Raw genomic sequence first — 17,155 nt, 5'->3', positions numbered from 1 at the left:
TTTTTGAGGTACTGATGCCTTCACAAGTAAAAGCAGTAATTGTAAGCATACCAAATGTCACAGTATGTTAACTGACAATAGGATCTTGATGGGGATTTCCAGCTCTCATTCTGTCATCTGCTGTGACTTATTTACTGTGTTATATTTCTCTGCTTCTGTAAAAGAGACAGTCGAGTTAAATAGCTGGAATGAAAAATGAAGCTATTGAACAGAATTTAGGGGTCATACAAGGGTTCATCCTTTGGGTCTCGCTAGCTCAGCATGCTGTCTGCAGCAGTGGCCACCTAGTGAGGAACACAAGTACATACGCTGTATTCCCCACTTGGCAGCTCAGTTGATGGCCTCAGCCTGATATGATTTGCCCATTTTATTTTTCCCAGTGGATCCCTCCTTCAAGTACTTGCCTACTCTCCCATTGAGTTCATGTAAATTTTTGGCCTTTACGAACTTTGGAAAGGGATCTACCTGTTTGTTTTGTCATTCTGTGTTGAGGAATGGCTATATGAGAACGGGCACGGCGCCATGCAGGATTGTCAGAAGTAAGCTATGCCTGCCTGCATGGGAAATTCCGAGTTACGCTGATAAGGAAGATGCTGAAGGTTGTGCTGACTTTGCTTAAGTCAGATAAACAACTTTGAGAAAGTAGACTGTGAGAGAACAGGAACAAACCCGGACCCAAGAAACCGCATGTAGGAGGAGTATGAATAATGTAATCTTTAGTGCACAGCCAATAGCAATAAGACAAATAGGCATATCTAAGTGTAAGAGTATAAAAGTCTGATGATGCTGCAATAAAGCTGAAGCTTGCTTTATCACTCATATTGAGTCGACTGCTTGTTTCCCTCGCTCGTCGCAATTCTGAATCAAACTTAAGAGCCCAAAACAGCCACACACTGAGCTAGTACCTTTGACGCCTAAGTCAACCCGTAATGAACACCTGGAAAAAAGCAGAACAGGCAGGACTAGCATGCAAAGGTATTTCACATTGGAAATCTCCGTAGTCTTTAGCAATCTTTGGCTCAGGAGTTTCTTAGCCAGAGAACGGTTGCAATTCACCTGCCATTTTACCATCCAGTCATTCATGGGCTAATCTTCACAGCAGGCTTTCATTTTTGCAGCCCTTGAAAACACAGTATTATCATACAACTTCAGTACTTCACTTTCCACCACTTTTTTAAAAAACAAATGAGGAATATGTTTAACACTACAAATTCCCATGGAAATCCACTATTTGATCTCCCTTCATTTTGAAAGCAGACGGTTTTCTCCTACCCTTTGTTTCCCACCTTTTAACCATCAATCAGTCCGTAAGAACAACCTCTTATTCCTTGGCAGCTTAGTTTCTTTTAAGAGCCACAGTCTGCAGCACTCTGTAATCCAAACAGATCTCAATTTTGGTGCAAGAGCATCAACTGCAAGTACATTAATATCACTATTGCAGAATGGCTCTTCCATAAAAACAGTTTGAAGCGGATCATGCACAACGGTGATCAAGAATCAGGCCCAGAGTTAGCTTTTATCCTGTAGGTTCCTTCACTAGTCACTCCAAGAAGCCTAAAATCTATGGCACCGACAATTTTAGTTTCATGACTCCAATCAAGATGACATTTACCTAGAATACTCAAGAGCACTTAGACAATCTTTTCTTTTTTATTTTCTGCTTTTACAGGGTCTGATTTTCCTTATCAGGAAGTGATTGTCACCACCTAGACAGTCCTAACAAGATGCATTCCTATTTAGAATTCATATAAGTTGTATATTACTTGTTTTTAAAGACATATTTTAACTACGATTTGACTTAACATCTTTTAGCACTGCAGAAGGCTGTTTTCATCTTCCCTACATAATTTATAGCTGGTGTTTTCCTGTTATGCTGTTTATCCTCCTTCCCTCAAATGCCTAGCATGCACGGTATCGCACTATCCCAGTTTAAACTAGCTATTCTTATTCTCCTATTCTGGACTTGGAATTTTTGGCATTTAGGGAGCAATAGATTTTTAGTACTTATAGAGATGCACACACAGATAACTGAGTTAGTGCTTGCTTCTTGTTGGTTGTACAACTGGGCTAATTTGTTTGACTGCTCTTCACTATTTCCTGCCTCGCTTTTGTCAGTTCTATCCTGTTCTTTGAAGATAGAGAATGCATTTATTTCACCCACATATAGTACGAACTAACATTGGAAAAGGAACATTCTAACACCTTGTAGTAATATCACAGTAAGAAAAACAAATTCATACGGCATTTACCCTCAGGCTTCAGCAATAGATTCTTTTTATATTGGGTGAGAACACTTTCCGTAGGTCAGTGGGCATACCCACAAAAGCACTAAACTAACAGGAATTCCAAACTGCTGCCAAGTTACACCTCAATAAAAGCCTACTGAATTAAGACTCTGATGTTTCTGATGCAGATTGACTAATAAGTATTTTTTATTTCCTGCACTGCAAACCACTTTGGCTGTTCTTGAGGTGTGTAAAAAAATGCTTTTAACAGCACTTCACTAATAAGCAAAGCGGTGTTCATCTACAAGGAAAACAAAACACAATTCAATAAAAATATTTCACTTTAATAAAAAGTAAGCCCTGGGAGCATTGATCAAAATCAGAAAATAAATATGAAACAGAAATAACCTTCTGCTTTTACATAATTGTATGCAAAAAAAAAATAAATTGCACGTACCTTTTATATCAGTTTGTTTTAAACATATTTTAAACAAATACAGACAGGCCAGCTGAGATTAAATACGAGCTTGGCCCAGAAAAATAATGAGTATTTCCAGTGACCTTTGAAGTCAAGGGCATTCAACTACTTTCAGCCCAACAGGAGAAAGAATGTTACATCTCAGTATCTCAAATAACTGATGCCAAATAATCTGAGGTCATATAAAAGATTCCAAAAGATTCATAAATTAACAGCTCAGTTCTATAGATAGGCATACCCTTCTGATCCAGCTGGAGAACAAGTAACATAATTTACTCCCTACTTGTTACCACCTGTTTCAGAAGATTGCCACCTGCCGAGTTTTACTGGGAGGGATCCCAGTTTTAGGACTCCACGCAGGAGCTCCGAGCCTGCTGTGTGCAGGAGGCAGCGTTCATTACTTTTAACAGCTAAGCTCTTTGCCCCTGAGAAAAAGATAAAAAGATAAAATGAACCTCTTCAGGGACTCTTCATGGAGACCCATGGGATAAGGCCCTGGAGGGAAGACAGGGCCAAGGAAACCCGATCACCTCCTCCAAGCTCAAGAGCTGTCCATCCCAACGAGTAGGACATCAGGCAAAAATGCCAGGAGGCCTGTGCGGATGAACAAGGAGCTCCTAGACAAAGTCAAACACAAAAAGGAAGCAAAAAGAAAGAAAGCGGAATCAAGGACAGGTAACGTGCGGGGAACACAGAGGTGTTGTCCAAGCATGCAGGGATGAGGTCAGGAAAGCCAAAGCCCAGCTGGAACTGAAGCCAGTGAGTGATATCAAAGACAAGAAGAAGTGCTGTCTGTAAGTACATAAGTGACAAAAGAAAGGCTAGGGAGAATGTGAGCCCACTGCTGCATGGGGCAGTGGCCCTGCTGACAGAGGACATGGAAAAGGCTGAGGTACTTAATGTCTTCTTTGCCTCAGTCTTTATTAGCAAGACCGGCCTTTGGGAATCCCAGGCCCCAGAGACCAGGAGGAAAGTTTGGAGCAAGGAAGATGTACCTTTGGTGGAAGAGGATCAGGTCAGGGAATATTTAAGCAAACTAAAGTAAATATGTAAGTCCATGTGCCCTGATGGGATGCACCTGATGGGTGACTACTGAGGGAGCTGTCTGATGTCATTGCAAGGCCACTCTTTGGTAATTTTTGATCCATCATGATGATTGGGATAGAATCATAGAATCATTCAGGTTGGAAAAGACCCTTGGGATCATCAAGTCCAACCATCAACCCCACTCTACAAAGTTCTCCCCTACACCATATCCCCCAACACCACATCTCAATGAGTCTTAAACACATTCAGGGATGGTGACTCCACCACCTCCCTGGGCAGCCTATTCCAATAGGCTAAAGATTGGAGGAAAGCAAATGTCATTCCCACCTTGAAAAGGAAAATACAAGGTGGTCAGCCTCACCTCAGTTCCTGGGAATTAGAGCAGCTAATCCTGGAAACCAGGCATGTGAAGGACAAGGCATCAGGAGTAGTCAGCATGGCTTCACCAAGGGGAAGTCATGTTTGACCAACCTGGTAACCTTCCACGATGAAATGACTGACTTGGAGGGCAGTGGATATTGCCTACCATGACTTAAGTAAGGCTTTAGACAAGCTGTTGAAGTATGGGCTGGACGAGCAGAGAGCACGGTGGATTGAAATCTGGCTGAATGACTAGGCCCAGAGCATGGTGATCAGTGGCACAAAGTCTAGTTGGAAGCCAGTAACTAGCGGTGTACCCCAGGGGTCAATACTGGGTACAATCCTGTTTAACATGTCCCTTAATGACCTGGGCGACAAGGCAGTGTGTGCCCTCAACAAGTTTGCTGATGACACAAAACTGGGAGGAGCGGCTGGTACACCAATGGTCATGCTGCCATCCAGGGGGATCTCGACAGGCTGGAGAAATGGCTTGACCGGAACCTCATGCAGTTCAACAAGAGGAATTGCAAAGTTCTGCATCTGGAGTGGAATAACCCCAGGCATGAATATATGAAGGGAGCACCCAGCTGGAAAGCAGCTTTGCAGAAAAGGACCTTGGGGTCCTGGTGGACAGCAAGCTGACAATGAGCCAGCAATTAGCCCTCACAGCAAAGAGGGCTAATGGTAGCCTGGGCTGCATTGGGAGGAGTGTTGTCAGCAGGTCAAAGGACACGATCCTTCCCATCTACTCAGCGCTGGAGAGGTTACACTTGGAGTGCTGCGTCCAGTTCTGAGCTCCCCAGTATAACAGATATATGGACATGCTGGAGAGAATCCAGCGAAGGCCCACAATGATGATTAAGGGACTGCAGCATCCGACATATGAAGAAAGGCTGAGAGCTGGAACTGTTCAGCCTAGAGATGAGAAGGCTCAAAAGGGATCTTATCCATGTATAAGGGAGGGTGCAGAGAGGACAGAGCCAGGATCTTTTCAGTGACACCCAGTAACAGGACCAGAGGCAATAACAACAACCTGAAACACAGGAGGTTCCCTTGGAACATCAAGAAACACTTTTTCACTGTGAGGGTGACCGAGCACTGGCATAGGTTGCCCAGAGAGCTTGCAGAGTCTCCATCCTTGGAGATATTCAAAAAGCATTTGGTCATGGTCCTGGGAAATCATCTGTAGCTGGCCCCACTTGAGCAGGGGGTTTGGACCAGGTGACCTCCAGAGGTCCCTTCCAACCTCAACCATTCTGTAATCTCACAGGATATTACTTGGCTTTAAAAAAATCAAATGTATGATTTAAGATGAGCCTTAGGAGTGATATCTTCCTGTTGTTCATCAGTGGCAGTAGCTGGAGACAGTAGCATGTTCAGCAGAAAGAGCTGGGCCCAGAAGAGGATCCTTTCCAATTCTGAGCACACCGGCTTTAGCTCAAAGCCACCTACTCCAGTAAGACAAAGAACAGCTCAGTGAAATCCACTCTCTCAGCCGCTGAATGGATATATAGCATGGGTTTTCGAAAAAGTTTTTAAGGGGCTACATAGCGATCAAGTTAATAATTTCTGTCCAGAGGCAGAACGTGGGAGGCTGATATGCATGGTTTCTCAGTCATATTTTAAAAAGAATAGGAAAAGAATTTCTCCTAAGTTTCTCCTGATCTTAACTCCTCTCATCTGCTACCTCAGGCCAGGAAGCAGGAGAGAACACTCCCCTGCGCTTCCTCTCCCACACAGGACAGCATGCTCTTGGGGAATAACAGAGGTGGCGCAGTTTGCGCTGTACACACATATAAGGCAGGCATAAGAGGGTTCTCAGTAAGAAGCTCCCACTCTTGCCTGCCTCTTCTTTACCTGCAACTCCCCAGCCCTTCCCAGCTCAATTCCCCTTTCACGGCTAAGATGCAATGGGTGGTAGGATGCTCTCACATGCTGCTTCTCAGCTTTCCCTGCTCCTACCATGACAGACCTGGCTCTGAGCATCTGTAGAAATGAAATGGAAGAGAACGGGGAAGCAGAAGCCAGGTAACAAGCACCTGGGCAGACTAACTGCCTTGTGTAACAGCTGGGCCTATGACACCTAGGCTGGCATGAAGCCTCCAGACCCCTGAGCACAAAACTCAGAGAACATCTAACCCCTTCTTTAATCTACTACTATGCGGGAATCTGATTCCAGCTGCTAAAAGTAAAGCAGAAGCCCAGCAAACTACAGTAGGATCACCTGTGCCCGAGTCTCCCTCCCAGCCCGCCTTCTCCCTCCTCTTACTGTGCTCTGACTATGCTCATTCCAAGACAACTGGAGTGAGACCATCTAGATTAAGAACTGGTGGAACAGAAAAGTCTTCACTCAACTTTTTGCTTCTCTCCCTCCTAATTACTGCATCTCACTCCATAGTCTTAGACTCGACATAGTAAACAGAATAAGCACTGTGTAAACAAAGCACGCCTTATTTTACTCTACTGTTCTCTGACTGTGTTTTGTCTAATCAGGTTGCTAGGATTTCCTTACATGATCTTTAAGGAGCTTTTTGAAAAGACAAAGGCATGGATGCAAAGGAATCCAGCAAGTCTTTTTTTGTGACACCTATGAGCTTGTTTGGCTTGCAAATTCCTAATTGAAGAGGCTCAGCAATGTAGCTGCATGGAAATGGAAATAATCTTCTGTAATACTATCAGCAAATTACCTTTGTCCTGGGGCTGATTTACCTTTTGTAGCCCTGGCTAGAGCCAGAAATACACGCTATTATCTTACAAGCTTTATTCTGCATCTCTCTGCACTTTACAGCACTGCATTATTATGTTATACATGGCAACATTTTACTGAGGAGTCTCTTCTGATATTCACAGGCAACCACCTTATGTCACATCATCAATTTTAGTTACACTTCCAATGTAAAATGAGCCTAGAAACTACAACACCCTTCTCCTGAGGCAGTCAATTCAGCAAGCAGTACAGATACATAGACTATATATTTATAGTGTATGTATACATGCACACATATGATCTATTACATTTTTTTAAATACTAAATTCTGTGGTTTTTTCACCATGTAATACAAAAGGTTTTCCACCAGAGCCACTCACAGTCTAAACGGACAAAACTCAGTATCTTAAACAAAGACTCTATCTTCCCCTGTGTTTTTACAAAACATTTAACCTTTTTCTTAGACAGAATAGTGCCCGGGCCTCACAAAGAAAGTAAGTGTTCTTACTTACAAGGCAAGCAAATGGAGAAAGGGCAATTGCCTTCTGCAAAAGGATTGTGAAAGAATTCCAAGCATGAAGATAAAAATCAAAAGAAAATGGAAAAATGAGACAAAGTAGAAAGCCAGAATTTATTCATTATGTGTGTTTCAGTGAACTTTCTCTGATTTCCTGTAATGTGCCTTATCTGCAATAATGTTTATTTGCTAAAGTAGGCAATCCAAGTCTCTAATCTATGAGCTTCCACAACTAAAATTTGCAAACCTCAGGGCCCAAAATAAAATATGCATTAACATGCTTAAATTGCAAGTGAACCCACTGAAACTAGTGCATACGTATTATGTACATAGATCTCAAACACGATCACTTATTTTGAATTTACCATTTAGTTGTCACTGACTCAAATTGACCTAAGTGCCACCTAGGTATTTGCCTCTGGCAGCATCCACAAATAAATCTGTCCAAGCACTGACAGGATTGTTAGATGAAGCCTCAGAAACCCACAACCTGCATCCTCAAAACATGTATTTCCATATTTATCTCATCAAGCAGTTCAATCTCCCTGGCAGACTCTGAGGACAGTCTCTTTTAAGAGATAAGTTGTCGAAATACTCTTGCCAGGATACAACAGACCAAGGCAAACCACTAATGCCCATGGCAAGTTTAGCCTGACAACGAGGTAGTCTCTTTTAAAATACATTTGGCACTAATGCACAAAAAATTTCCCATCATCCAACTGCATGCCTGGACTCATGATAACTAGGAGTCTGAGATGACCCCGGCTACTAAATGACATTTAGGCTGGTATAAAAGCAATCAAAAGTACTGGCTCCTTCATCAGCAGTCTATGATTTACACAGGCTGATCTGGCACACATTTATGTTCTTGTAAGGGCTTTCTGTAGTTTCAGTTAAGTCACTTAACCTCCTCCCATCTATAAAAAGAGAACGACCGTATTAACGTAACATTATAGAAGCACCACCAGTTCTGACAATTAATTTTTAAATATATATTCAGAATACAGAGTTTATTCTACTTTATTCAGGCAGAACCTTTTTAAAACAACAAAAATTTTATTGAAAGACAGGAAAACCTGATGCAAAAATGTAATTGCCAAATACAGTGATTTAATAAATAGAAACCAGTAGTTAAGAACTACTAAGACTGAGTTTACTACACATGTACTCATATTACATAGTGTAAGATCAACTACCTAGTTACCAACATTTACATACAGCTTTAAAAGTTAGAAGGTCATTAAAAACATCTATCAGAAATGTTGAACAAGCTATCTAGGCATAATTTTATTTACCTATCTCCTTCTAGTGGCAGAACATGAAATCAAATACTCAAAACTTATTCTTGTTATTTTCTAAAGCCCACACTAAGCAAATGATACAAACTATTATTTTATAATGTCTGATAGTTAACACTTGTAACATACCAAACATCTGTTCCACAGCTATTATCCTCTGCAGTCAAAATTCAAGTTTTTGCAATTTGCCTGACTAAAACGTAAGATGCCCCAGCATCTTTTGCTGTATTTAGAACCAATCCAAATTTATAGGCTGTTCTTACCACAACAGTGTGCAATATTCTAAAACAAGCTCTAAGAAAAGAATAATTAAAAACATGAAGCTTAACAGAAAATTACATGAAGCCTAATGCTGGTTTCCTAAAGAAACATCCTGTCAAACTTACTTTATGTGTTTAAAATCAGTGATTTTTCCAGGAGAAAGAGACACACATTAGATCATACATATCTGGACATTATTAAACACTTGATATGGTGCTACATTGACATTTGTGTTTATCTTATATAAGGCAGAGGTTAAGTAGAGGCTGGAAGAAAATCTACAGTGAACTCTCTTGGGATCAGGTTTTATTTAACGTTTTAATTAATGACTTCGACACAATGAGCAGAAAGACACTTTTGGTGCAAAATCAGAAACACAGTATACAGAAGGAAAACTAGGGAGAACATCACAAAAAAACAGTATTAGACTTAAGGACTATGGAGTGCAATGTCCTGCACTTATACAGAAATAAATTAACATGTTATCTCAGAAATCTTTATCAAATGGAAATCAGACAGAACCTGACAAGATAACCGGAAAGCATCAGGCCCAGGCCGTGAAAATAGCAAATACGATTTAACCATGCACAAAGCAAAACGTTTCCCTTTCTTCCACTGAAGAAGGACTTGGCAAGATTTAATCTGCCATGGCGCATATTAAGGCTAGCACACAAGGAGGGAGGCGAGTGGCACAGGTGCAGAGAGGGGCTACCGGGACGGGGAGAGAAATGGGGACTCGGCCCAGCCGGGAGGATGCCGCCGGTTCAACCTGGAAAACGAGGACTAAGAACGGTGTCGGTGGAAAACCCTCCTCCCCCGGGGCTGACGCTCCTCCTTTCCCCCCGCTCTCGCCGCTGCCTGCCCGTCCCTCCTCCTCCTCCCTCAGCCTCGGGTCTTACCGCGGCGCCGGGCTCCTCCCTCAGCCGAGCTTCACCCTCTATCCCCGGGCCCAACGAGCCGAGCCGCCCCGCCCTCCCCGCGGCAGCACCACACTCCACACCCGTCCCCACCACCTGGGGGGGGCTCCTCACGTCCCACCGCTCCATAGCCACCCCCTATTGGTGGCAGCGCCGTTGCCGCGGCCGTTGGGGCCGTTTCCAGCCGCCGCCACCGCCGCCTCAGGCGGGAGGTGGGACCACTCGCCCTCTAAGATGGCGGCGCCGGGCCCACGCGGTGCGCGCTGAGGCGAGAGGAAAAGAGGCGGGGGGAAGTGGGGCGTTCCCTGGCGACATGGCGGCGGCAGAGAGCAGGGAGGAGGGCGAGAGGCAAGATGAAGCAGAGGAAGACGAGGTGGAGGTTGGTGGGTGGCGGCATCGGGACGCGTTCGCCGGGCGTTCCCCTGCCGTGGAGCGGCGTTAGGGGAAGGAAGGACGCGGCCCGGCCCGGCCGGCCCCCCTCGGGGCGTGTCCCGCCTGTGGGCTCGGCTCGGCCCGACCCGGCCCCCGCGGGTGCTGAGGGGGTCGGGACCGGCTGCCTGTGAGGGGCCCTGCGCCTTCCCTGCTGTGGGCCGCCAGGGCTCAGCACCGGCCCTGGAGCCGCAGTGAGAGAGAGGGTGGATTTTCTTCTCTCACCGTGTCTCTACGGGGCTCCTCTCCCGGGAGGAGGGCCGGCGGGGCAGGCCGGAGGCGGGAGGAGAGGCGGGCGGGGGCCCGCTGTGGCGGTCGCCGGGCTGGCGGCGGGCACGGGGCATGTCGGATTTCTCTGTCCCCTCCAAGGCTGTGTCCCGAAAGCCGCGTCGTTATGGCTGTTTCACTGACGGTTTTCTGGAAAACAACGTTGTCAGAAAGCAATCTTCCAGTTTCAGTCGCTTCCTACCCCCGTAACATCCGAAAGTACAAACTACCGCTCATCTAATACCGTGTGTATTCATGGGTATCTAGTGGATGATGATTCTTGAAAACACTTTTTGTCCTTGAATAAAAGTTTTTTTGAGGTGGCTGGTTTTTGGTTTGGTTTTGCTTTTTCCTTACCCAAAACTGTAAGGAATTATGAACAGGAATTGATTGCAAGGCAAAGCGTTACAAAGAATTAAAACTTAATCTCTCGCTGTGGTGTCATATTTCGGTAGGTACTAAACTTTTAGAAAATGCATTTCGGAATATGGAATTGGTCATATTGTTATAATTAATAAGTCACTTACATGTGTCAATTTCACCCTTGAAAAATGAGCTCCCTGTCCAGCTAGGAATAAAATCCCAGGAAACTGGGTGTGAAACAGATGTGTGAAGGAGTAGTGGGTTGCTGCATTCCGCTGGGTATTGCATTATCTGTCTGCCATTTTTTCCAGGAAAAATGCAGAATAAGTCAGATCTGGGGTCTGCTTATTCTGGGTCTTTGTGTGCTAGTTTGGTTTTTATGGGGTTGATTGTTGTGGGGTTTTTTTGTTTTGTTTTTCTTGTGAATTCAAATATATCAATTACAGATGCACGGTATAACCTTATTTTGTAGGAGCAACTGGTCATGGTGGAACTATCAGGAATTATTGATTCAGACTTCTTAGAAAAATGTGAAAACAAATGCAAGATTTTGGTGAGTGATTACAGCACAATAGGAAAGGGGTAAGTCAGTACGCATGTGAATAAGGGACTGAGGCTGTTTCTAAATTCCTTGAAGCTGATAACATTTACATCAAATCTTTGATAGAGCACTGCGTGTACTGGCTTGGCTGTATTTGGCTGCAGGTTGTGAGCTTCTCTATGTCAGAAATGGCATGTGGTCTTTGAATATAGTGTGTAACTATAAGGAAGTATTTTCAGAAGTATTTATAAGCTAGGGCCATTATCCCCTCTGATTTCAAGCTCTTCGTTCAGTTTTTAAAATGATGTATTTAACATATTTAAAAAAATACTGTTAAGCACATTTCTTCAAATAATTTGAGCACAGCTGACAGGTAAAACCAAAATCTTTCTGAATTGCACTGTATTTACTTTTTTTTTTTGCAGATACTGCCTGGCAAGTTCAAGTGTTATAAATGTAAAGGATAATTGGGTCTTAAGCGTTTGGTAAACAGTTTTGGATATTATTTCCTTCACTTAGGTTATTGTAAGAATCTAGCCTACCTGTCCTTTTCCTTTTATTTTGAGTTGTTTAATCACTTTGTATGGGACAAACTTTATTTGCCTTTCAAAATCTACTTCGACTATGTGAGCCGTATAGTTAGATAGCACAAGTACTATTGTTATGCAGAGACTTTGTGAAACTAGACCTTTATTAAAGACTGCAAAGATGGAAGAGAACTTCTCAGAGTATGCCACTGATCAGAATATATGTGAGGTGGCAAAGTCAATTCTGAAAATCTCAAATGTAGAAATACAATCAAAATTCATAACTTATCCATCACTGGTTCAATATGCTTTTGCAAGCAGATTTGCTTCCTGGATCTGACCTAAGTCGCTTGAAATGTATTACATAGCTGTTTCAGTACTGGTGGCTGAATGGCTACATACTCCTCAATAGTGTTAATCTGATTCTTTTAAATTTTGTCCTTTGAGATGATCTTGTAATGTTGCTAGAAAAACTTTTAAGTGCTGTATCCTACTCGTATCCAAATCTACCTGTGCTCACTCCACAGAGTAAGGATTCCTTGAGATTTTTCATAATGGACAACTGTAGTTAAAACTCCAATAAAAGATTCAGCTTTGTATTATTCTGTTTAGCAAGTTTTCTGTGATGCTGGTCACATAAGGGGAAGACAGTCTCCGTTTTTGCATAGTCCAAAATCAAATGCAATCAGCTAAAGAAATAAAGTTTTGAATATTGAAAACCTTAATGCTGCTGCCTAGTAACACTTATTAATTTTCTGTAGAAAAAAAACCCAACCATAAATATGTTCTATAGGTTACCTTAATGCTATTCATGTTCTCAACTTGCGCAACAGAAAGAGACTCACAGAGTTTGAATCTTGCTGATCTTAGATACTTCTGTTTGTTAAAAGTACAAGACAATAATTGCAGAAATTCCTGTCAACCTGTGCGATATTCTGTATTTTACACAATTTACTACATAGTGGTAAATCTTCAAAACTTTTACCATGTGCTTATCTTCATGTTCCGAATAACGTTGATGTTCATAATGTACTATTAGAAGACATTTTGCCTTAATTAGGCACCATCCCTGGAGGTATTGAAAAGACGGGTAGACATAGTGCTTAGAGATATGGTTTAGTGATGTTTTTTGTCAGAGTTAGGTCGATAGTTGGACTAGATGATCTGAAAGGTCCCTTCCAACCTAGGCAATTCTATGATGCTATGATTCTGTTCAGGCATTGCTTTTTATTAAAATATTGTTTCTAGCTGTATCTTATGTTAAGAATAACAGGATCCTGGCCTGTGTATTTGGAAAAGCTCTGCTACAGAGGAAGGAAATGAGCTGATAGAACTGCTGCCTTACTCTCCCACTCCTTGTTTAAAAAAATAAAAGTACATATCAGCAGTTTCCAACTCCTTCACAATGTAGATGCGCAGTAATCAGAGCAGCTTCTGTGACCCTGCAGTTGCGCTTCTCGTGCTGGTGTGATGCTTTATGCCAGACTTCTTCCCCTTGTGTCTTTTCCAAAGAATTTGAATGTGCTCCTGCTTTACAGGTATTAGTTGGAGCTTAGAAAATAACATAATTTTTTCCTGCAAATATGTATATTTTTATTTGCTTATTTAAAACTGAGCTTAAATTAATTTATTAGAGGAAATAACAGCATTTTAAAGTTATTTTCTGTAATCTAAATAGACAGTTGGCTGCAGTTTGCTTTAAATTTCTTTTGTCCTTTTTAACATACTAGAATATTTCCTATACCAATTCAGCATTGTTGGTTTTGTTATTACTCGAACAGTATTATCTGCTTTATTATTTTTATTTAATAAAGTAACGTGTAAGATGATGGACTGAAAAATGGTCATTATGTTTTCATTATTTTTTTTTACAATGCACTGATTCTACAGTAACATTGGCTAAACCCTTTGTAACAGTTGTTACCACTGCTTAACTAAGCCTACTACAAAAACAGAAAGAAAACTCCTTCTCTCCCCACCCCTAATGTTTAACATTGTAGAAGACCTTGGGGTCACTTGTAATGATTAAAACTAATAAATATTGATTTAATTGCATGTCTTGCCATTCTTTCAGGATTCTGCTACTTTCTGTAAAATAATGGCCCCTCCTATGCTCTCTTACCTGCTTCCATAAGTTTTAAAGTTGTTTTAAAGATGTGCTTTTCTTCATATGAAGTTGATAGTTTGAGAAAACTTTACAGTCTGGAATCCATTCCTTCAGTACCAAAATAAACTTTTTATTTCACATTTACAGTGTTATGGAACACTTATTTTACTAATATCCCGTTATGTTGGTTTTTTACACTATTTATCTTTTCAAGGAATTGATGTAATCTGGATTCTGCTATATCTGTCTTCTCTAGTCTCACAGTAAGAGATTTGCCTGGACTAATGGAAACATGACATCTGTGCAATTTTGTCCCTCTTTTTGTAGGGAATAGAGACAGAGAGGCCCATTTTACAAGTGGACAGATACGTATTTGCAGGAGAATATGAAGGTAGGAAAAATGATGTGGATACAATCTCTCTTTTTTTCCTGTGACCCAAAGAACTTTCTTAATGTCAGTCAATCGCACTGTGAATAGAGAACATGGGCCTGTGAGGTGCTGAAGTTCTGAGCAGCACCAGTCTGAGTTCATTGCTAAATTAGCCATGCACCCATTACTTACTGGAGAGTATGCCTGGAAGCTGACTGTGGGCTGCACCAGCTGGTATTTCTGCAGGGAAAAATGTGGGACATAAAATGCCTTAAAGTGAGTGCTTGTTGTCTCCTGTATAAGCAGGACTGATATGTTGTACAATCTGTAGTTCTCCCATTTGCCTTATGGTTACAACATTCGTCTGGAAGAAAATGATCTGGAGTCCTCTCTTGTAGTGACTTTCAATGACCGTGATACTCCTGTCTTCTTTCTGAGGTGGCAGTGTGGGTTACCAGCGCTGGGCATTTGCAAGGGGCTGGAAGTCAGAACATTCAGAGAGCTGTGCCAGTGGGTACAGTATGTAAGCTCTCGAAAATTAGTCTCTAAGACTTTGTCACTTTGTTTTCCATAGATACCTTGGGAACCTGTGTGGTTTTTGAAGAAAACACAGAGCATGGTAATCGTTGTGATTTTATGTCCTCTTCCTTGTGGCAGCCTGGGAGGTTAAAAATAATATTTATCTTGCTTCAGTTGATAGTGGAATTCACTATAATGATTGGGGTTTGGGTATTGTGTTTTCTCCTCTCTTCATAGTAGATGCAGAAGGCAACCAAAAAGTACAGCTGAAATACAAGTGCCATACAATGAAGAAGCTGAACATGACACGGACGCTTTTGACAGAGAAGAAGGAAGGAGAAGAGAATGTTGGTTAGTGCCTCTGCTCTTATGCACAGGGACGTGGATGGATTATGTTTAGGAGTGTCAGCCTTGATTAAGTGTTTGATTCAAGAGCATGCAGGACGTTAGAGGAGCTGGTGACATCACTGAACCATACACACTGAGCCAGCAATGTGCCCTTGTGGCCAAAAAGGCCAATGGCATCCTGGGGTGCATCAAGAAGAGTGTGGCCAGCAGGTCGAGGGAGGTCATCCTCCCCCTCTACTCTGCTTTGGTGAGGCCACACCTGGAGTACTGTGTCCAGTTCTGGGCTCCCCGGTTCAAGAGGGACAGGGAACTGCTGGAGAGGGTGCAGCAAAGGGCTACCAAGATGATTAGGGGACTGGAACACCTCTCTTATGAAGAAAGGCTGAGGGACTTGGGTCTCTTCAGCCTGGAAAAAAGACGGCTGAGGCGGGATCTTATCAACACTTATAAATACTTAAAGGGTGGGTGTCAGGAGGATGGGGCCAGGCTCTTTTCAGTGGTGCCCAGCGACAGGACAAGAGGTAACGGGCACAAACTTGAGCAGAGGAAGTTCCACCTCAACATGAGGAGGAACTTCTTTCCTTTGAGGGTGGCAGAGCACTGGAACAGGCTGCCCAGAGAGGTGGTGGAGTCTCCGTCTCTGGAGACATTCCAAACCCGCCTGGACGCGTTCCTGTGCAACCTGCTCTGGGTGACCCTGCTCTGGCAGGGGGGTTGGACTAGATGATCTCCAGAGGTCCCTTCCAACCCTATGATTCTATGAATGCCTCCAGCATCTGGATAAAAACCTGTAGCTATATGTCTTGGTTAAGTTGGTTTAGCCTATGCATGTTGTTGTTAATTTATCAACAGTTAAGTTTCTCTTCGTTTTAAGCTGGTCTTTATTTATCAAATGCCTTTCTGTTATTCATAGTCTTACTTTTCAAGGAAAATGAATGATTTAAGGCCAATGGTGAGACCACAAAAATTAGTGTTGGTCGAAGTTCTTGAAAGACATCTTGCTATCTGAAGTGATTCTTTTACTTAAGTGTTGGTCAGGCTCAGCCTTCATACCAGTCAACTTAAACTAAGAAAAAACTACTGTTAACTCTAAATTTTTTGTCACTAATATCAATTTTCCTTCTTTGCATCAGGTGGAGTGGAGTGGTTACAGATCAAGGACAGAGATTTTTCCTACAGCAGGCCTAATATGATTTGCAGCTTTCTGCGTGAAAAAGAAGATTCTGAAGAGTCAGCTCAGGCCCCAGACAAATTGACTGAAGAGTCAGAGGGAGAGGTGAGTGGCGGAGGAAATTCTGACATGAATTGTGATCTGGAGAAGCAGCACAGCTTGGAAATAGATGCCTCCCTCCCTCTGCCCGACAGCCCTGCTTCTGGGGCAGAGGATTCTCCATCTGGAAGTATTGCCTTAGACGATGCCCCTCCATGATATCAGCTCTGATCTTTTCAGGATTTCTTCATGGAGTTAATGGGCCAACTTTTGAATGCCAACTTTTGTATAGGCCATGACATGATTTCCAGTTTTTCTGAGCAACTAACAGTGGAAAAATGGGCATTGTGTTCTTGTGCATTGCTTTTATGTTTGGATTATAGTGGTGAGGGTTTAAGTGTTTTTTAAAAATGCTGATTGGAAATGTGTGTGTATCTACCTCAAAACTGAAGAAGAGGAAATGGTTACATAATTAAAAAACCCCTATCTTAGAAAAATGTTGATGTATTGTACATTATGGGACATTTTGTAAAAAGGAAAAAAAAAAAATCGCTTAAAATAAAGTTCTGAATTTTTCAAGTATAGCTTCACCTTGTGTGCCATATTCAGCTGCATGCTGTGTCTGTTCTTGTACCGCAGTTATGGAAAGAAAAATTCAACGAAG

General features: G+C 42.4%; 1 protein-coding gene across 4 annotated transcripts; it reads left to right on the top strand.

The window, feature by feature from the left end:
* Positions 1 to 9,870: 9,870 nt before the first annotated feature.
* Positions 9,871 to 17,073, top strand: GTF3C6 (general transcription factor IIIC subunit 6). 4 transcript variants are annotated; one of them, XM_054194405.1, is made up of 6 exons: positions 9,871 to 10,189; positions 11,342 to 11,422; positions 14,372 to 14,435; positions 14,989 to 15,033; positions 15,174 to 15,284; positions 16,415 to 17,073. In XM_054194405.1, the coding sequence occupies exons 1-6, from the start codon at positions 10,124 to 10,126 to the stop codon at positions 16,708 to 16,710; spliced, it is 663 nt and encodes a 220-aa protein (XP_054050380.1). In that variant the 5' UTR covers positions 9,871 to 10,123; the 3' UTR covers positions 16,711 to 17,073. The 4 variants fall into 4 exon arrangements, with proteins under 4 accessions (XP_054050380.1, XP_054050379.1, XP_054050383.1 ...); XM_054194404.1 differs by having other exon boundaries at positions 15,171 to 15,284; XM_054194408.1 differs by lacking the exon at positions 9,871 to 10,189 and adding an exon at positions 10,446 to 10,507 and having other exon boundaries at positions 15,171 to 15,284.
* The last annotated feature ends 82 nt before the right edge of the window (positions 17,074 to 17,155 follow it).

The sequence above is a fragment of the Rissa tridactyla genome, chromosome 3 (genome assembly GCF_028500815.1).
Source record: "Rissa tridactyla isolate bRisTri1 chromosome 3, bRisTri1.patW.cur.20221130, whole genome shotgun sequence".
Lineage (NCBI taxonomy): Eukaryota > Metazoa > Chordata > Aves > Charadriiformes > Laridae > Rissa > Rissa tridactyla.
This window is presented reverse-complemented; position numbering and strand designations above follow the sequence as displayed.